The sequence below is a fragment of the Mixophyes fleayi genome, chromosome 4 (genome assembly GCF_038048845.1).
Source record: "Mixophyes fleayi isolate aMixFle1 chromosome 4, aMixFle1.hap1, whole genome shotgun sequence".
NCBI lineage: Eukaryota > Metazoa > Chordata > Amphibia > Anura > Limnodynastidae > Mixophyes > Mixophyes fleayi.
Window position 1 is genome coordinate 50,407,819 of NC_134405.1, and position 22,205 is coordinate 50,430,023.

The 22,205-nt window shown below is 40.5% G+C and overlaps 1 protein-coding gene across 1 annotated transcript; it reads right to left on the reverse strand.

The window, feature by feature from the left end:
• Window positions 1-1,257: 1,257 nt before the first annotated feature.
• MCOLN1 (mucolipin TRP cation channel 1) lies at window positions 1,258-17,297 on the reverse strand. The gene is made up of 14 exons (XM_075206957.1): window positions 17,084-17,297; window positions 13,178-13,374; window positions 10,415-10,582; window positions 9,759-9,909; window positions 9,116-9,185; window positions 8,575-8,671; window positions 8,258-8,357; window positions 7,757-7,863; window positions 7,423-7,572; window positions 7,016-7,117; window positions 4,584-4,706; window positions 4,252-4,458; window positions 4,041-4,174; window positions 1,258-2,485 (listed from the first exon to the last, which is right to left on the reverse strand). Exons 1-14 carry the CDS (start codon window positions 17,139-17,141, stop codon window positions 2,440-2,442), a joined length of 1,710 nt encoding a protein of 569 aa, XP_075063058.1. The 5' UTR covers window positions 17,142-17,297; the 3' UTR covers window positions 1,258-2,439.
• Between the last annotated feature and the right edge of the window lie 4,908 nt (window positions 17,298-22,205).

Genomic DNA, 22,205 nt, shown 5'->3' on the forward strand with positions numbered 1-22,205 from the left:
AACAGCCATCTGTCCCAACATTCTTTGAGCACAAAAAGTAATTCAGGGCACAGGAGCAATCAGATTAAGTGATACCTGCATGAAGTCTAACTGGTGAACACATACAACTGCTTTTCTCTATATGAAAATAGTCATCCGATTTCAAAATGATGGGAGTCGTTCTGTTAACATGGAGCTCTATGCTCCGTCTCCCATTTTGGTAGTGGTGCTCCCTAGGATCTAGTAGACAGGAAGTAGGGGAGCCTCCAGCCATCCACATCGCTCTACTGAGCATGCAGACAGGAAGTTAGGCTCTCAGCAGGTTCTTCCAGTGACAGTTGAACTGTAGAGACATTGATAACTGGAGCTGCACCCCTTTTGTGTTCTCTTACTTATATATAGATATATAAAGTGACCAGAAGCACAAAAGTATATATGAGCAACCTGATCTCTGACATTTTGCATAATCTAATCTTATAGTACAATAATTTATGCAGATGGTAATAAGTGTTAAGTACATTAAATGCATAAGCTTGTCATACTGCCTGTCTGTTACAGTCAGTACTAACTGTGAGCAACTATATATTTCATCCATTACAAGTTCTGAAATAAAACTAACAAATTGGTTAAGTCTAAAAGCTTCTTGTGGTTTAACAACTACCACCAACGCCGCTGACACCTATTACATATAACAGCACAAGTGACCTGATAATAGGTTTTCATGCCAATTCATTAGGGGTCCCAAGCAGGCAGCCACAGTAAAATAGGAAAGTATTTCTCCTGGCTGTACCTCTGTATGGAAGCCTGCACATATTACTCAGGTCACCTGGTTCTAAAAGTAGCTGGCCTCCCAATTACAAATAGATCAATGATTACATTGGATCTATGGGTGCCATTATTAGGGGAGTCTGAATGAAATCCCTTGTGACTACGGAATGTACTCTCCAGGCTAAAACAAACAAAAATTGCTTTGGGAGAGAAGAAAAAAAAAAAGTTACTTCTAGCGTGTCAGACACATCACAAGTACATGACATTATACAGTGCTAACAAAGGACTCCATTTACAGGGGTCCAGAACATACTGTACTGATAGAGAATTATCTGCACAGAACTCATTTTTAGGTGCCTGAGGCACAGAGACATTAGGCGAAGCAAAGAGATAAGAATCAAACACTTATTGTTACCAAAACAGTAAGTTCTCCTCTAGAACCAGAACATTATAATCTCATCAGGTTGCATTTTACAACTATGTATTATTCCTTTATTCAATCAATAGAGATCACATGCTCAGCCCATTTTATTGGTCATTTAGAAACATTTTATTTTTAATAAATATTGACACAACACGTGAAGGCTGCCCGAGGAACAGAAGTTCACAAGTCTACATATAATATTATAAAATGTTCTAGTACTAGCACGAGGTATACATTGAAGTAATGGAATCTGTCCTATACATGGACATCATAGGCCTACTGGTACATGGTGAAGTATAGACAGTTGAGCCTATGTTCTTAAACATAACTTTAAGGTAAGGTTCTCAAGTCAGTCCTCAGATATAAAGCAGCAGGAAGAGAAAAAAAAAAAAAAAAAAAGGAGATAATTGGATGTGGTAACAACCTGTAGTTATTCAGGTTTGGTGGGAGTGTACTTCTGCCGAAGTTGAAAAACAATTGCTGTCCTCCTCAGGCTCTAAAAACTTTTTACATTTTAAAGAAAAATACAAAACAAAACATTATGTAGCGACACTGTTTATTCTTATACAATAAAACATAAATTAAAAAAAAAGTGTCACATAAAGAACAAAAATTAATAAAAAAAAATCATAAAACAAAATGATTGGCTGCAATGTATAGACAGTGTCAGCTTGTGCGTTTGGCTCGGTCACATCTTCGCGCTCTCTTCTGACGCGCTTTACTTATTGTCTAGTAAGGGTTTCCCAAACCCAGTCCTCAAGGCTCCCCAACAGTGCAGGTTTTCCGGATCACATGTGACATAATTAGGACCACCTGTGGATCTGTTACAATGTGTCAGTCAGTAATGAATACACCTGTGCCCCAGCAAGGAGATATGGAAAACCTGCACTGTTGGGGAGCCCGGAGGACTGGGTTTGGGAAACCTTGGTCTAGTACAATATTTTTCTTCATGTCCAGCCCTCACACCAGCTCCGTTCTTACAGCTCACCCATTCGTACAGCATGCCGGGCCCTCCAGCACACCCTCTAAGGAAATATTAATCAGTCCTATACATAAAAACATTTGATAAAAACACCCATGGTGTGTTTTTTTAGCTTAACCCTGTTAGAAGCTTGACGCCGATAGAGATTCTTCACATGAGACACCGGAGGAGTTAAAACTTCTTCTTAAATATAACGGAAAATCGCTCTAAAAAGTCCTTAAAATTTTATTAAAATCCCCAAAGTCCAAGAGATCCAGGAATCCTTTGTCCTTGTTCACGATGAGAATCAGGTTGGGTCACTAATTGTGAGCCGCTCGTCAGTATCTTCAGCACTGAAAGTGAAGACCGAGAAGGTCAGGTATATTGGAAAGATGTTGGCAAATCTACGTGACAGATAAGTAGAAATAGTCTCAAGAGCTCGTCTCTGATGAGGAAGTTATCCTAGTCATTATAGTCCCTCTCACACCTTTCAAAGCTGCATTCAGCCATTAAAAAAACAAATCAAATCAATAGGTCATTGTACACAATCCATAGATTATGCTCTGCTAACCCAATAACTATTTAAATAGATAAATTAAATGTAAGTTTCTGAAGGAAGAAGGTCGCAATTTTACTTTTCTGTGACAATTGATAGGAAAAACTTTTCAGATTATATACAGAAATTTAGCTTTTTAATAGAAAATATAAAACCCCATAAAATGTAATGCAACAGTAATTTTTTGAAATCTTCTACTGCCGACATCATGGTTGTCCAACCCGCGGCCCGTGGGCCGCATGCGGCCCAGCATGCCTGTAAATGTGGCCCAGCAGGAGTTTTGGTTGTGGCAAGGGGGCAGCCTTGAAAAAAAATAAAAAATACTTACCTTGCGGTCACGTCAGCTGGCGCTCCGGCTCCCTCCCTGGTCTCCTCCTCCATGTGGCGCTCGCATTGAATGTCGGGGGTGACGTCATCACACCCGACATCCATTGCGTAGTGCAGCACAGAGGAGTCACCCGCGCGAACTATCAGCAGCAGTGAAAGATTATCCAGTATCTTATTGTTGTTACTCTAAATTTTGACTTTCTGCACCATGCAATTATGAACTAGCTGTGTTCTCTGTATGTATCTAATATAAATATTAAGAGATATTGTATTTTTAATATTTTAAACCATTTTAAATGTGCAGTGCTGAGTAGGGTGAAAATATCACCCACTGTTACCCTCATCGAAGGCTGCTCCATGAGCCATTTTTCCCGCCACCCTATCTTTAAATCTCTGTAGATTTCTATTAGTCCTCCTGATGCTACCTATATCAGTGACCATTTCAAACTGGTCAATAAAAAAAATGATTCATGGGTGCAGAAAAAGAGGGAAAAAAAGTTTTTGGCATTTAATTCCCCAAACCCCACTAAGGGGCAGATGCAGGTAAGTTAAATTGTAGCTGGTAATGGGACTACTGCTTTAATCATGATTCTGCAACAGGTTTCCTAACTCTTACTAACTTCATTTCCAAGTAAGTTTAATATGTTAACTATGTTTTCTATGTTTTTTTCGATGATCAGCTATCGTTAGTGCATTTTATGTGCGGCCCAAATCAACTCGTCGTCTTTCAATGTGCCCCAGGGAAGCTAAAAGGTTGGACACCCCTGGCCTACATCTTTAAAATATTTACTTCTGGGAAGAGGCTCACACCATTTGTAGGAGAACATTTCCATCACCACGCTCTCCTCTAATATAGGTATATTTATATCTATCAACCTGAATGTTCACCATGGTCTCTCCCACAACTGCACATGAACTTGGAATTTTAGACAAATTTCCAACATATTGTCACATCAACTAGTCAGGACAATTTGATAGGACGAAATGCACTATTTAGTATTGGACGGTTAATGCATAATACTCACGGGTTGGTACAGCAGCAGAACATGGAACAATTAGTGGTGCTGGCAGAACGGAATTTCCCGGAGCTGGGGCTGTCCTTACACTCCGGTATGTACCGATAAAGCGCCGACACATTGTCTCCACCTGCATTCTGGAACTGTGGAACACGGGAGATCAAGTCAAATTACAGACAAATGTCATCTGACAACTTGTCCCCCATTTTCAGATATTTACCTTTATGGTCTCGTAGGCTCCAGTGATCAAGGCAATGAAGAGACTGAGCACCATGTAGATAAACAGGCTGATAAAGGTGTATAAATACAGTTGACTGAACATCCACACAAGATAACTACTGTTCTGCATTTCCGAGAAGGTGACAAACATGTCATCACCATTAATGAGAGAGAAAAGGCACTCAGACACCATGGAGAGCGAGCGGAACTAAGAGGAGAGAAGACAACAAGGTTACCACAAAGGGAGTAGGAACAAGTAACTTTTGAAAACGCTGTGACTATGGAGGCCGGAGACACAGGCGTAGGGTAGACCGAGGAGAGACATCTGCTCACCTTGACATGATAGGGTCCAAGCACGATCCAGCCACAGAAGCAGTATCCCAGGTATATCACCGCAGCGCAACAACAAAAACGGATGACGTCAGGCAGAGCAACCCGGAGTGTGACAATAAGAATCTGCAGGGGACAACAAAACATAAAATGACACGAGTCACCAATGCAGAATGAGGAGAATCTAGGTAAAAATTAACGTTTTGTTTTTTTGTTTTTTTAATTTAAACAGATTTCTCGTACTTTAAGAATAAAAGTACAATGCATGCAAATGGTATGTTATAACCTTACGCTCATAGGGGTGAGGTGTGGAAGTCAATCTACACCAATATTGCCAATGGAGAGACATAAACAGACACTACCCGTTGTACAGATTCCATGGTTTGTGTATGATAGCCAGCATTTTGTAAACAGACTCAGGTAGCATCTGATTTATAGCCAACAATAACAAAATATTGCAATTTGTGTTTTTTTTTTGTTTGCTTTTTCTTCCCACTCAACTGAATCCACAAGTATGTATGTAAAAGTTTCTGAACACACACACACACGACTTCCTGTCTATAAGCCTATTAAAAGAACACAAGAGGCAGCCATTGGAGGTACATAGAACAGTAGTTTGCATCGATCTAGTCAATGATTGTACCGTTTAAAATAGTGTGTATATTTGGATCACAAGACACTTTCATATTAGATCTATGTTTGAGGGTTTTTGAGTCTAGTGCTCAGTAATCCTTTAAAAAGGGACTATCAAAATGTTACACAATTTATATTAATTCTTAAAAATAAGATTATGCTTAGTAATTAAAGACACAAAACAATTATGATCTGCAACTTTTCATTGTGATGCAAATGGGCAACTATACAATCAGCAACTGCGAGGTAGAGCTTCAGCCAGACTAACAAAGTGAATAGGGCAAGAGATAGCGGAAAGGCCTAGCTGCTGTGCAGTATATAGACAATGGACCTACACACAGACCAACACCAAGAACAATAAAAGGGGCAATCCAGCTACTAGACCCAGCTTCTCTCAGGTTGTACAGTCAAGTGGAAATCTTATGTACATCTTCTTTCAAATCGGTCAATCCTCCTCACAACACTGATTCCATTCACTAATGTTTGTGGACATTCATTTATGCACAGCTCTCACGATCCCAGCACAGCAGCTCTTTGGGGTTAAGGTGTTGGATTTTGACTTGGTCATTCAATTGATTATATTTGTTTTTCAAACAGATTAGCTGGTGTGCTTAGGACTACTGTCCTATTGCACAAGCCAATGTCAGCCAAGCATCAGTAGTCCGACAGATGGCCTTACATTTTCCTCTTCAACCGTTCTTGACTGTTGGTAGAAGATGTGGTGTTACGTTTGAACTTCACAAAGATGGAATTGTGCATGAAGACTAAAGCTACTCCATTTTAGACTTGTCAGTCCAGAGGATGTTATTCCAGAAGTCTTGCGCTTTGTTTAGATGTAATTTTGCAATCTAAATCCAGACAGGCTTTCTCCTGGTTACGTTTCCATGAAAGCCATGCTTGTTCAGTTGTTTTCCCGATGGTACAGACATGAACTGTAACAGTTATTGTGTCGACAAAGGCCTGTAGGTCCCTGGATGTAGCTATTGGGTTCTGTGTGATTTCTAGGATCATCATGTGGTCTAACCTTTTGATGAATTTGCTGGGATGCCCGCTCTTGGGAACATTGGCAACTGTCTTCATTTGTAAACCTCTCTCACCACAGAATGATGGGCTTCAAATTGTTTGGAAATGGCCTTAATTACCCGTTCCAGACTGATGACCAGCAATAATTGCTTCCAAGATCATTGTAGAGGTCTTTTCTCCTGGCATGGTGTTAGGACAAACATGAACGCCCCTGAGCAAACTACCAAAGGTTCTGTCTTTATATACAAGAGGTAGCACTCCCTGGTGGTCACATAATGAGGTGCACTTGATTAGCAGCACCTAGCACAAAAAAAAAAATGGGCTCTTCAGGTTGCCAAACACACACACACTCGAAAGGCAATGTATTTTCCTTTTGTACATATACCTGTGAGCAAATCAGACAAATCCCACAATAAACACTCAAAACAATGACTGTATGTATGGTCAGATGCGGTCATCATCCGACCATTTACCAATCAACATCCAATAGGTCCCGATCAGATCTTTATAGGTATCAGCAGTTTATTTTTGTGCTGTTGGTCGTTTTGTTTGTTAAACAATAAAAGTTCAGCAGTCTTTTTAAGCCAAGGGCACTGTAGTTTCTGGCCACCTAGGTCTAAAATAGCCTAACATCTGGGCAGGAGAATAGGAGCACGCATAAACACATTGTAAATACATAAACATTGTAAATTATAGCAAAACAAAATTGGTATTTTTTTTTTTTAAATAACAATGTTCCCCTTTAAGCACCTGTCACACAGACAGTTCCCCATACTCACATTATATTTCTGGAAGAAGCTGAGATATCGGATTACTCCAACCCAAACCAGCAAGGTTGAGGTGCCCAGGAGAATGCTGCACACATCATAACTGGCAAACGTCTGTAAAACACAAGTGGTGAAAGGTATTTATCCACAAAAACCTATTTTTATTGACATCCGGTTCTGGCTCTCAGGATGGTGTACAGCATTTGCCAGTCGTCAACTGAGTGATAAAGTTGATAAACATTTTGCTGTCTTTTGTGCATTCTGTAACCTCTTTTAGAGAAAGTCCAATTGTGCATATTTATGTTCTGTCTTATGGGCAAACCTTTAGTTATTTTTTCTTTGCATTTAATTGTTTCAATGCACAAAAATAATAATGATACATTCTTAATAAAGCAGCATTTGTGTTACATGCTAGATACCTTGGACTCTATTCCAATCTTCATGATTGTTCCAGACACTGTGAGAAAGTCACTAATGATGAGCAGCAGGTACCAGCCATTTACAAACTCCAGCCGCTCAGACAGGTTAACCGTCAGCCCGCGCTTGGCACGAACAAACCGGGCAAATTCCTGGAAAGAGAAACAGAGCAATCCCAAGTGATCAAACACGCCAACAGAGGCAAGCAAGGATATAAAAATCGTGTTTAATTACCCAGCATATTAGAATTGTACTATGCATCTCCCACACAAAGACAAGAGTGACACCAAGATTTTATACAGCACAGATATTGCATCATTTAATTTTAGCACTTACATGCTGCAGTTTCAGACCCCGTATGATGGATCGCCCACACAGAATAAAGGAGAGGATGCAGGAAATGATCACACACACGTCAAACACCAACCGGGAGTGGTTATCACCTATTGTGAGAAAGTGTGTGAATGACACAGGCTGATATAACTCCAGGGGGTATATTTACTAAACTACGGGTTTGGAAAAGGTGGAGATGTTGCCTATAGCAACCAGATTCTAGTTATCATTTATTTAGTGCATTCTATAAAATGACAGCTGGAATCTGATTGGTTGCTGTAGGCAACATCTTCACTCTTTCAAACCCGCAGTTTAATAAATATACCCACTGTACTGGATTAAAACCACCAAATCAGACAGAAAAGTACGATACATAGACAGGCGATTGTGCACAAATACATGGGTACACACCTCTGGGTGTACATCTCTCCACGTATGAGAGGAGAGAAAAAATAAATACAAATTCAAAATAAATAATATATATATATTTTAATAACAACTCACCTCGGCCGTACACACTCGGATCCTTGCATTGTTTAATGGTGGCATCGTTCTCTAGTTGTATTTTTACTCTCCCACTGTGCGCTTGGTTATCAAATATTATCTACATGGGACACAGTAAAGCAAGACAATGTCGTGACTAAACTCAAGAGTAGTAAATTAATGTCAGCAGAAAGGGTTATACTAGGAATACAATAGTTACCATCAGTCACTGCATGCTATATACTAAATATCACTTCACTATGATCATTATCGGGAAAAAAAAAAAAAATTGCACCCCACATCTTTATCCCAATAAACCTCGCCCCTGGGTTACTCACAGTGATCATAAAGGTGTAACAGTCAGGAATTTCATTATTAATGATGGTCTGGATGTTAATTGCTTTTAACTGAAATTGTACTGTGATGTTGATCAACCTGGAAGAGAGGCAAATAAAACAGTGTGCTGTATATTTGTAACAAGCTAAATGATCTGCATATTTGCTGAAAGAGACAGGGGTAATGCTACCCACACATCCAGATCAGTAAGCAGTGTGTCTACAGGAGTGTCCACAAGGGGGCAGGAGCAGTGCAGAATACAGCAGGTCTTCCTGCATTTCACAGGAGAACATTGACCAGAAAGGCCTGGATGGTGGAGATTGTTCCACGTTCCTTTCCACCACATGATATAACATTTGGATCAGGCATGCTGGCTGAGCCCATTAACAGTAAAGCGGACGGTCAATTTGGTGAACGGACCAACTAAAGCCTCGTGAGGTGTAGGCAGATGAGGAGAAGTTGGAGACCCGTTATTTATGAACATTAGATGGAGGAGATCAGCAGTCAGACATTAATGGAGTGAAGTCCTGTAGTATTACTTACTTGTGAAACTTAATAGTAAAGTTCTTGTAGTTCTGACTGGTGGTGTCATTGGGATCTATGTATATACAATCTGTAAAAAGAAAAACACAAATCTTGTCCTGTACGTGTCACTGGAAAATCAATGATACATATAAATATTTTTAATTTTATTTCATAAAAACACAATTAACATTAGATAAAAATGTCATCAAGTACTAAAGTACTCTTTTACCATATGGATAAAACCTTAATTTTCAATTGGCAATTGAGGTGTAAAAACAGCAAAACCACAACATTCCTCTTCCTCAAACGTAAGTGTTCTCTAGACCGCAGTGTGGCTGAGTATTTCTTACAGGTTCAATTGCAGATCTATAAAAACCTGAACTGCACAGCAGCTATGTATTACAGCCACTGGTACATCTGCACAGACCTGTAATAACAAGGTACAAGGCAGCCCGTTACTCAGTTCAAGGACATGGAATACACATGAGGAAGTTAGAATGTTGTGGAAGAGGGGATTTGACTTCTGAACAATCCACATAGCAAAGAAACTAGCATATTGAATGCATCACTTTACGACTGCCAGCCGTTCCCTGGTGCTTGCACACATGTAGGGACAAAACGCCCACTGACAGCCCTGTATAAAAGACATCTGCATGTTTACCTGTGACGACTTTGGGATCAATATTAAAGGTATCATTAGCAGGATCGATGTGGCCCTTTCGGTAGTACTGCTGGCACAGAGCGAGCGCCTTCTGGTTATTGAAGTGGACGTAGGCGTAGCGAGCCGTGGTTTGGTTGGGTAGCGAGATATACTGACAACGGAAGAGACAGATTTTATGAAACACAGAACTACTGAATTTTTATATTTTTTTTACTATCCCACCAAACGCGCCCAATAGCAGTTTTTTCTAATCATGTATTAAAGCTCAAGTAGTTCTCCAGAAAATCCCAATTTCAAATGCCAAAATAACAGGAGACATTGGGATGCATTGTGACTTTACACTCTGCAGTTGCTTGGTAGTTTGGATATATTCATTTTTATTGAAGGGGAGCACAAGAATGACGAGGCAGCTTTTTCAAATTTGACCAAAAGCCTAGATATGTCTTGTTATCCCCCATCTGCCGTTCATACACTATATACAAGTAGTTATATCTGTATCCCGGGAGATGGGGTATAACAACTACAATGTATAACTCATACACTCACACGTGGCGGGAGATTTTAATGACAAGTGTGGAGAACAAAGAAAAACTCCTATATTTCTATTGTACTGGATATATACACAGGTGAGGACACACCAACAACCCTTTCCTCACCTGCTCCACTGCATAGTAGAGGTGCTCATAAACATCATTCTGGGTGTAGACCGCAAAGGATTTGTCTGCATCATCGGTGTAATCTTTCAGAAAAAGGTGTTTAAATGCCACAGTGTTCTCCTCCCTGAACTGCACAACCATCTGATTGCTGAGGCCAAATAAGATCAGCTGCAATGGAAAGAACAGGTACGAGTCACAGGTGTAAATGTCAGGATTAATGTGTCGTTGTACGAAGCAGTTCCAGTAAGTGAGAATAATGTGCAATACACCATCACTATTAGACACAAGGGGCCTGATTCATTAAGGAAAGTAATGCAAAAACAAGGAGTAACTTTGCACCTTGGCAAAACCATGTTGTATTGATGGGGGAAGTAAACTTAAAATGTGATGGCAAGTTTACTGTTGGGCTAAGTATTTGGATGCTAAATAGAAAATAAAAAAAACAGACAGTATTTAACTTATGTGCAAAATAAAAAACTAATTTGCATCCCATGAAGTGTAAGGTTTGTCCAGGAGACAATGTACTCTCTTCTTTCTGCCTTACTTTCCTTAATGGATCAGGACCAAGATGATCAATGCCTTTGTATCTAGAGGTGTTGGATCTACATAATGGGTGGGTGCAGAGCATTATATAGCTGTTTCAGCTTATTGTGTGCAGACATCAAAGTATATGTGTATCTCCCTTTGAATACAAGGGATAGTGACACACATCTAGAGAGCACAGAGACACATAGCTTTAGATACAATCAAAGGCCTTCAAAGGAGTTTTCCACCTTCAGAAGACAATTATTGTCTTGTACACGTCTCCACACAGCTAGGAGTAAACAAATTCTATTTCTGGCTTCCATATGTGCTTTGCAGCCATGTATTTAGATCATCAGGCAGACTTGTTTATTATCCTACTCATGTGTGGAGTGAATAAAGAGCCCACACCTGCATCGTCACCACCCAATACTGCTCTGTCCATGTGTAAAACAGTGAATAAAAGAGGATGAGTAAAGGGTGGGGTTGCGGACTGGAGGTGGGCCCAGGGTGGAGAGCAGGGGCTGGCAGGAGGAGGAGATGTTTCATCTACTAACACAAAGCTGCCCAGGAAGCTACAGAATTCAGCGCAGAGAGAACAACACAGTCATGTCATATTCAGCAGCATAAACAACAGATAAAATCCAGATATGGTTGAAAAGTAAACGTTGCAGGATGAGAAGCATAAACCAGTAAATAAAAAAAAAAGTCACCTGAAGCTGACAACTGCTCTGAAAATACCTGTAATAAGCATTAAGATCAGTGAATGGAAGGGAGCAAATATTCCAAGTAACAATACAAATGTAAAGATCCAAAACGTATTATTTGAAAGTCGTCCATAGTGAAATTAAAATATATGCAGATATTAAATATAATGAATGATTTTGGGGCATTTTCTGCTAATCTAAATGAAACGATACACACACTTGCGCTTCCATCTCTGCACAATAGGATGAACACATAAATGAATCCCTCTTCACAGAGAATGTCTTGTTCTTATATGTTTTTTGTTCGATCTTCAGCCGAACTCATACATTCATGAAAAAAAACTGGACAACACCACATAGCGTATTATGTAATAATCAATCAATAACAGCGTCCACCACCACTGACAGCAATTCTGTCACTCTTAATAGTGATTATCAGCAATTCTGTCACTCTTAATAGTGATTATCAATGGTATAAACGGAAATCCACCCGTGTTCTTCTCCTTTCCAACCCTTTCGGGTATATGCTTACGAGTAAGAAATCCACAAAGCGCTTCTCAAACCCCCGATTCCTACTTGTGCTCCTCCTTCCAAATCATTGAACTTGGTATCCGAGATCAATCGTGTGGGCAAATGAATAGAGAAATAACACCAAAGGGAAAACTTTGTGCATGAACTCAATAATAAGTTTTTAATCATAAAATGAATAAAACACACTTCATAAAAAAGACTTTTGTATATGAGACCCGTACCAAACTTTCAAGCATATAACAGCATATATAGGATCCTTGATGGAATACCAATTCCCCGCTGCAGCTCCGATCCATGATATGATGTCACATGCACCTGGTCACTCGATCACCGGGTCCACCAACGTGTTTCAACCCTAAAAGTCTTTATCAACGTGGATCGGAGCTGCAGTGGGTGTTATTGATTGATTGTTACATATTACGCTATGTGCTATTGTTCATTTTTTTTTTCATGAATGTATGAGTTCGGCTGAAGATCAAACAAAAACCATATAAGAACAAGACATGCTCTGTGAAAAGGGATTCTTTTAGAGGCGGAAGCGCTAGTGTGGTTATCATTTCATTTAGATCACTGAATTTTTGGAATATTAATGGAATATTCAAATTTACATACATAGCTGCATGCCTTAGTGAAGAGCCTGATAGGACCAATATTACGATTATTTCAGCATTTTCTGCTAAATCAAACAAGGGGACCTCCAAAATTGGAAGTGATTTTAGTGAAAGATGTTTAAATGGTAAAATCTTCACCATGGAACAGTATGGACTGAACCACTATAAAACAAACTCACTAATAACCAGGGCCTCATGTGCTGTCATTGGTTCCTATTAAATCAGTTGTCTGCATGGAATAGTGCTACAGCCTAGAAAATGACTGTCTCTACTGTGTGAAGGGGACAAATGTTTTTTAGAACAACAATTCCTAGACGTAGAAGCACCAGGTGTAATAAAGTTATTATTTTAGCTACATGCATGCAAGTGTTATATTAAATATAATACGGTACCTGTATCGTGACCAGCATGATCTTGATTAGCTGTAGGGCTAGTTTATAGGGCTTCCTCCCCTTGGCTCTGAACTTATCACAAGGGCTCATGAAGAAATACTTCAGCCGGCGGCGGAGCTGCTCCTCCTCCGGGTTGTGCTCTTCACATATTCGGGACCCATAGCAAGGAGATGGCGTTAGGAGTCGCTGACGCTCGGCTACAAGAGAGGGAGAGAAATTTGCAATGAAGGAGACTAGTGAGAAAGTGTAAATGAGGGATTTTAAAAAAAAAAAAAATTAAAAAATGAAGCAGTAAAACAAAATAAACGTTTAACAGATATATGCTACATATTCAATTTATACAGGATGACAGATGCATAATGTTGCATTTTACCATGGCCAAGAAAGCAGTATCCTGCTCATTAGAAATGAATATGCAGAAAGCCTTTGGAACATACGATTTGAGGAGATGTGAAGACAAAGTGGGGACAAAACTCTAGAATCACATTGCAAATACAGGCGAAGAACTATAAATCAGTGTGTGGGGCGATCAGATAAGAGGACACAATAAAAATAGGTTATTCCAGAATTTCAACATGACAACGGATTGTAAGGGGCAGATTTATGAAGGTCTGTAGGTAAAAAAAAACTTGAAAATAATTCCATATAAGTGTAACCATAAGGCAGCAAAAGTGGTCACGTGACATCATAAAAAGAAAAACATTTGCACATTGTACGGTTGTAAGCCTTCTTTGTTGGAAGATATGTCCAATGCCAAGGTGGGACAAATCCTAGGACCTGGGTATATACGTTGCACCCAAAAGAGTTGACTTGACACTTCTAAATTCTGCATTATTTTGTCCATAAATAAGGTTTGAGGTAAAGGAGCAAGGAAGTTCCGGCTAGAAAATAAGCTTAATTTCTCCAGCACAGGAGATGCGGATTATCAGCCGTCCCTCTGTACATCAAGTGTGTTCTCTTCCTGTACATCCAACATACGTGTATTAGAAAAGGGGGAAGAGACAAAGACGGGATGAGTTGTGAAATACCCTATTGATCAGCATTAATGGTAGCACAGAAGAAACAGTGCAGACATAGCATACATCTGCAAGAAGATAAATATTCTCTGTACATTGCTGCGGAAATGGTGGCGCTATATAAATAAATGGTGATGAGTGTTTACACCTCCAACAATCTTAACAGATAATTAAATGACCCATATCAAAAAGTGAGTGGATGAAATATTGACTGAAAATTACTGGCGTGACAAGTGATGCGGCCGCATCACATGACATGTGTCATGTGGTGCGTTCCCCAGGCTGAAACTTCCAAGCCCGCGCCTGTGTATAGTCTTACACCTAGGGGTATACTTACTGAACTGTTGGTTTGAAAAAGTGGAGATGCTGCCTATAGCAACCAATCAGATTCAAGCTGCCATTTTGTAGAATGCACTAAATAAATGATAACTAGAATCTGACTTTTTCAACCCTGCAGTTTAGTAAATATACGCCCTAGAATTGATTACATTAATGGGTACACCCCAATCTCTAACTTGAGAACAGCAATGTCCCCTCAACCTTTGCCACCTGTAAGGAAGAAGCTTTGTGGTGGCTCCGGCTATTGTTTCTGAGCTGGCATCTTGAATGTACGGTGAATACCCAGTATCAGCTATGCCAGAAAAGAGGAAGTACTAGACTATAAACATGCCAAGCAGATGAGTATTAAGAACTCACTGATCAAACATCCTCATTGTATTTGCAGAACTGGTTCAGCCGGAAGTCCCTGCTCACAAAGCATAGACCTTAGCTGTAGGGAAACTACAAGATGCCAGCTGTATTGGGGTCGCATCATCACTTCACAACTTGCACAGAAGTCTTGTTTCTAGAAATATATGTATAAAATGGGGCATTGTACATTTCACATAGAAATATGTATACAGACATGTATGTGAGGAGATGTTTTGAGATGGTGACATATATACAAACTGCCATTAAGATTATATACTTCTAAGCTTGAGAGGGGTCGGAAAGCAGGACACAAAATGTCCCCAGGATATTCTTACTCCCCCACAAGTGATCTGTAGGTCAAAATGAGTTTTCCCATAAAGCCCTGTACTCTGTCCTCAATTTTAACAGAGCATTTAAAGTGTGTTCTAAGAAGCCTCCTTCAGCAGAGTACAATATACAATAACACGGACAGTGACCGAAAGCAGTGTGTGTACTGCTCCTTTTACATTATTTGTTGGACTATCTGCAGAAATGTTTATTTACCAGGCTAAGAATGAGATATTAACGCCTACGTGAACAAGCCCTAAGGAGTCAGGAAGTCCTCTCCCGGTGGCACAGTAAACTGCTCATCAAGATGGGGGTAGCAAGGCAACACAAACTAGGGACTGGCCTCCTAGTATCTGACCTTGCAGCTTGCTCTTCCACCACTGGGGAAGCACTGGTCATAGATTCAGGTCATTCTCTCTGAAAGAAACACAGTAGATGGTCCACTTTCCCTGTGCAAGACAGTATCTCAGTTTTCCTCATTTACTATAGTAACATGTTTACTTCTACTTTCCCACACACACACACAAACAGTATACATCTATCAATCTGCAATCCATAAATATTTCATTAGAAGACTTAACAGTAGTTCATTTCATGGATGGATATGGCAATTATCAGCACAAAGCAAGGAAAAATAACTTACAAAGAGTATTCTAAGTGGGGACGGTCACACTTTATTCCTTGTGCCTCAGGCACAATGAATAGGACTTATTTGAAGACTCTGCACCATGGTTAACAACAAATTAATCGAAGAATAATTCTAATGGTGTACATTAGGCATTCAAAAAGAACTGCAAACTAACAAGCATGCATAATTTACAATGCTAAACTAGAGAAGGATACAGGGGACTAGTATAAGACAATTTTATTGGCTAGCTGTTACAGTTTGCAAACAGAAACACAATCATCATCAGCATTTGTTTATATATCGCCACTATTTCCACAGCGCTGTACAGAGAACTCACTCGCCTCAGTAAATGCCCCATTGGGGCTTACAGTCTAAATTCCCTAACACACACTGACAGACAGACTATGGTCAATTTGTTAGCAGCCAATTAACCTACCACTATGTTTTTGGAGTGTGGGAGGAAACCGGAGCACCCGGAGGAAACCCACGCAAACATGCAAACTCCACACAGATAAGGCCATGGTCGGGAATTGAACTCATTACCCCAGGGCTGTAAGGCAGAAGTACTAACCACTAAGCCACTGTGCTTTTTCACTTTCACCCCATGGATTAAGAAAACTATCCTAACATAAAAACGACTGTTTCAAACCAGGCTCACTGTATTTCTAACATCCACCACAACCTCCGTCTAGTAAACATGAACTAAAACATTCACCTATCTGAACTATCTAAATCTAACAGTCATTGTATTCATTCATAGTAGGTAGCTACACTAGGAGAGAATAGATTTCTAGCAAAAAAAAAAAAAAAAAAGAGAATACAAGATTTTTTTCTGAGGAGAAACCCCCCCCCCCCCCCAAAAACAACTTATTGTAACAAATCTGGTGGGGGGGTGGGAGAAGCACTGTATCAGCAGTTGTGTCCTCTGTATACAGATCATTGATGCAACTTCCTTTTGGACCTACTGTTAATTACTCAGCAACTTGGGGTGTGCTGGAAAAAATATCAATAAGTATATTTACACACACATTCATAGGTAAATGTACACAAAAACAGTGCCAATCATTACACGTGCATTAACCCGAATGCAATTAAGAGCCAGACTATACACAAGAAACCTCATGCAGACAATAACGGTGACCTTGTAGTTTAGCGTCATAGATTATGCACCATCAGACTCAGTGCTGTTGAGGTGACGCTAATATACATAACGCAATGAGGATGCACTGAAATACACAGCACTACCTGCTGACGGCCTGTGGCTCTCACTCAGACTACGGCTCCTGTACAGTGAGCCCATCATACTCAGCGTGGCCAGTCACTCCTCTGAGTGTGAGTGTGCACTGCCTCTCTCATCTGCTGTAGCATTCGCTGTGTCTCCGGGACTCCGATCAGCCTCAGTTCCATAAGCATAGCAAGCTCTGTAAGCTCTATCTGAGTCAGCTGACCAGCTTCTGGCTAATCATATGATCGGACGCAAAGCACCGCCCACTTAGAATGTTATACCGGAGACTCCACCCACTCCTTAGAAGGGACCTCAGATGGCGTGACGTCATGTTGGAGGTACTGTAGGCCACGCCCCGTTAGTGTTATTAAGGCTGTAAATAATTATATTAATAGCTGTGTATTCCAGGTGAGCTAATTGTTGCATTCCTCTTACTGTTGATTAACTCAATCATTCCTATAATGACTAACCCCTTAACCAACAAAGGTACTTTTACAGTTTCCAGAATGGATCACAGCAACATGTTTGCTATATCCTTGTTAAACTGAGATTTGCCTGTTGTTTACACAAGAATATATTATACATTTATTTTAGTTTTTAATTTCAAGGTAGGGATTTTCTTTAGGTAATATTTTAATTTAATATAATTTTATTTGGATTTAATTATTAATAAATTAAATTGTACACTTTTTTTCCATGATTGGTTTCATTCAACTACTGTACCCCCAAAAAAAACTTATAAATGTTATTCAGGTATTTTTACATGTATTTTGTCATATCGTGTGGGCAAGTTGATATCCCATATGAGACCCAGGTATTTACATCTTCAGAGACTTTGCAAGGCTTATTTGTCTGATTGTTGTGGTACGGGTAACAGTGTTCCCTTTGGGGATGTGTGTTTTAATAAAATTGTTATACATTTTAACAGTTTTTCTTTATTCCATATTTTCCTCTCATTGAATGTGTATAGTTGGTAATTCCTACCTGATTTTAACAATATTTCACTCTGTAGTATTTTTATCATTTTCATAATTTGTCCATCTGGAGTAAGACAGGACAGCAAGAATTCTGTTTCATCTATAGAAGATCCTCTCAGCAGCTTACTGAGATTTGTGTGAAATTTCATCATATGATATCTGTGAAAGGCCTGCTTACATCATGTGAGTGGTTAGCACTTCTGCCTCACAGCGCTGGGGTCATGAGATCAATTCCCGACCATGGCCTTATCTGTGTGGAGTTTGTATGTTCTCCCCGTGTTTGCGTGGGTTTCCTCCAGCTGCTATCAAAAATTGACCCTAGTGTGTCTGTCTGTGTATGTGTGTTAGGGAATTTAGACTGTAAGCTCCAATGGGGCAGGGACGGATGTGAGTGAGTTCTCTGTACAGCGCTGCGGAATCAGTGGCGCTATATAAATAAATAGTGATGATGATGAGTGTGATACCACATGTTTTATATAAGAATGTTTCAACTGTAATACAGACCTTTACTATACACACTATGGTCTATTAATCCAAATCTTTCCTCATTACACCACTTCCTTAGCCACATATTGAAGTTTCTGCTGCAGTGATTTTGGTCTTCACTCCTGTGTACTGGCAATGCTGCTGAAAAAGTTACAGTGGTTGCCACTTGTTTTAGAGCAGTACCTCATTTTCTAAATTCATCTTTAACTGCCATGGCTTCAGCATTAACCAGGTAATTTGTCCCTAGGGGACAATGGCATCCACCTCCCCATCAATGACATACCTCCCAACATGCAAGTTACCGGCTGCAGAGCAGACCAGAGGGCGGCCTAGTGCTGTAAAGAGCTAGGCTGCCCATTAGGTATCTCCCTTCTCCCAACATTCCCACACACGGAACAAACATGTCCCCGGGTGGGATAGTAGGACAGAGTCCTAAATTCAGGACTTTCCCGCTGGAATCAGGACAGTTGACATAGGGCTGATTTGCTATACCCACTTATTTCTTATCGATAATTTATCAATACATTCTCACAGAGGCAGCTAGGCCATACTCAGCAGCCTCAGCAATATTGGCTCGGTGCAGTAAGAATTACCAATACTTGCCAACTCTCCCGGAATGTCCGGGAGACTCCCAAAATTCGGGTAGGTCTCCCTGGCTCTCGGGAGAGCAGGCAAATATCCCGCATATGGCAACATGCTCCTCAAAATGACGCAATTCGCGGTGAATCGCATGATTTTGGCCCCTGCGGGAAAAACTGCATTTTGTTGCGGGGGCGGAGCCAAAATGACGCAAATTACCGCGCCCCACCCCTTCCGTCCTCAAACCACGCCCCCCCGACTGGGATCTCCCGGAATTAGCTTGCCAAAGGTTGGCAAGTATGGAATTACCTCCTCCTTGGACTGTCTGAGGCAGTGGCGGATCGCCCCCCCCTTACCAGGGGCTTGTGTGTGTGTATGTTAGGGAATTTAGACTGTAAGCTCCAATGGGGCAGGGACTGATGTGAGTGAGTTCTCTGTACAGCACTGCGGAATCAGTGGCGCTATATAAATTAATGGTAATAATAAAATGTGTGTACTCATGAATAGGCATGCTGATTGGGACTTTTGTTTTTAATTGTTGGTAAAACCGTTAAGTATATTGCATCAGGAGAAATTTTGTATTGTGTGTACCCAGCTTAACTACACTGTTCACCTTCATATCATCTGACACTAGAACTCCAAGATCCCTTTACACAGTAGTTGTTAATATTACATCACCAATCACTCTACAATCTCTGTGGGAGCATCAGATAGAACACAGGGAGTGAAGGCTAGGGAGGGCATGTAAAGGTTAAGATTTAGCGATGGGGGTTGTGTTGGTGTATAAAGCAGTCAAAGCATTGTTTGGAAAATAATCCTACTGTAGTAATAGTGCTTGTTATCTCAGTTCTGCACAAGCTATCAGTTCCTGAAATTAAGCAGATTCAGCAAACTTGAGAGGCATCATTTCTAAAGCTATCATTGTTGCTAAGTGGATGTTTAGTGCTCTAGGAGGTGTCTTGCTTTACTTTTTCCCTTGGTCTAATGCTTTCATCAGTGATGGTGGCGATAGCCATGGCTGGTTTGGAACTATTATCACAGTGTTTGTAGTTTCCAAAAACGTCCAGCAGTCTGGGCAGGTCCTTTGTAGAAGTGCTTAAAAAAAATGCGGGTGTACAGCAAAAATGATGATTTGTTATGACATGTGCTTGAGTTTGCAGGAAAGAGGGCACTTCTTTATGTTTCTTCTGATGAGAAGTGCAAGACACCTTTTCAACTTTCCAGTTCCCCAGTACACAACAAAAACTTCCCTCGCTGCTTCTGCCCTAACCCCCACTTTAGTCACCGCACTCTAGCAGCTGGAGTCATTAATCCGCTTAACGGGTGACATCTTACCTTTACATTGTTACTGACAGAGTTAATATACCACTAAGAAATAAAGACACGGAGACTTGTTTTGGCTAAAATGAAAGGTCAGTAATTTATTGAGATTATCAATATATTGAGAAGAGGTGGCTAATATAAGCAGACCAATCAGCCCCCTAGGTCACACCTATGTGCTTTAATCTCTGCCCCAATGGATTGGGTACGGCTGAGGCACGCCCGCCTAAGCAGAGCCCCATAACACCGAAGGGTTATTCTCACTAATTGCCCAATCCCTTTAGGGGAGAGTCCAACCACGTCTTGAATGTGACCAATTGTCCGCTGACTGGGCTGCTTACCGCCACTATCAAACTTTATTTGTGAAAATTTCACTCAACTGACCCAACACTAAGAACCATAAAAAAGAAAAAAATAATATAGAAAACCAGAGCGAGAAACCAAAATAGGGCCTGGGTGGGTGGGAAAACTCTCCAGACAATGAAAGGGGAAGCTGACTGCTGGTATCTGTACCTTATCCTGCTTCCCCCACTACATTCCTGTAATCCTGCCCCCTATGTTCCTGCTGATTGGCTGACCCCTGCCCCCCAGTGGAGTTAACTCTTGCTATACTGGTACTTTCTTCTACCTGCCCCCTCAGCGTTTATGTTACCTCAGGCTAATCCCAGCCCTCTGTTATCTTAATAGCAGGGGAGGTGCTCAGTGTGACACCAATCAGCAGAGCTGTCTCGTGTTAGTTGTCCTGATTTTAGGTTATATTTGGCTATACTAAGGCTAGGTACACACTGGCCCAATGATTACGTGAAAAACCTCCACTCAGCCGACTTCCGACCGTTTGGTCAGATATCGTGTGAGTGTGTATAGTGACACGATGATCTTAAATTGTCTCAAAGTGCCGATCATCGTTTAATTTGGTTGGTCGTACTGTTTAATATTTTCCGACCAATCACCGACCGATCATGTAATTTGTGTGCACTCATGCTCACGATCTCCATAGAGTTTACAGGAGCTAACGAAATTCGTTAGGACATGTGGATGGCTATAACAAGGCGGTTTTAATCAGTGTGACAATGTGATAATAATGAATGAATGAATGATTGAATGAATATTGTGCTGTCATTCTCTGAAGACTAGAGGACCAGATGAAGAATCAGATGAAGAGCACAGATCTGAAGGTAAATCGTGTCAGTGTGTACACATGAATCGTCAGACTGATCGGACCTTTAGTCGTAGGTACAATCGTTTGAGATTACACGTGGGTCGGAAAATTCTTCAGTGTGTACCTAGCCTTACCCTGTAGTAGATCATTTACAGATAATTTAAAGTTAATTATATATGTACCATGTTTCTTAAATATTGCCATGTGGCTGTGGTATGTTGTAGAATTATTACATATATGATCTGTATGTAATCTGCAGTTGACAGTAATTATGTTCCTGATGATTGAAAGACATTGTCAGAACTCTTATCTCAATCCTGCGCAGAACCAAATCCACCAGTTGGTGCAGAGATCACGTTCCGGACTAACCCCAGTAGATAAAAGCCGCCAGCTGAGATTTGTTAATTATTTGAGAAACAAACAAAATACAACTAAATAGCGCCTTCTGTTGTACAGAGTAGGGTTGCGGCACAGAGTTCTGCAGCTAGAGCGGAGGGAAGAGTGCAGAGACCAGGTACTTAGATTAATCCAGGGACATAAGGATTGCCCATTGGGTGACTAGCTGTGATGGCTCCTTCCCTGTACCCAGAAACCACGACCGTGTGAGTCAGGGCCAGGTTA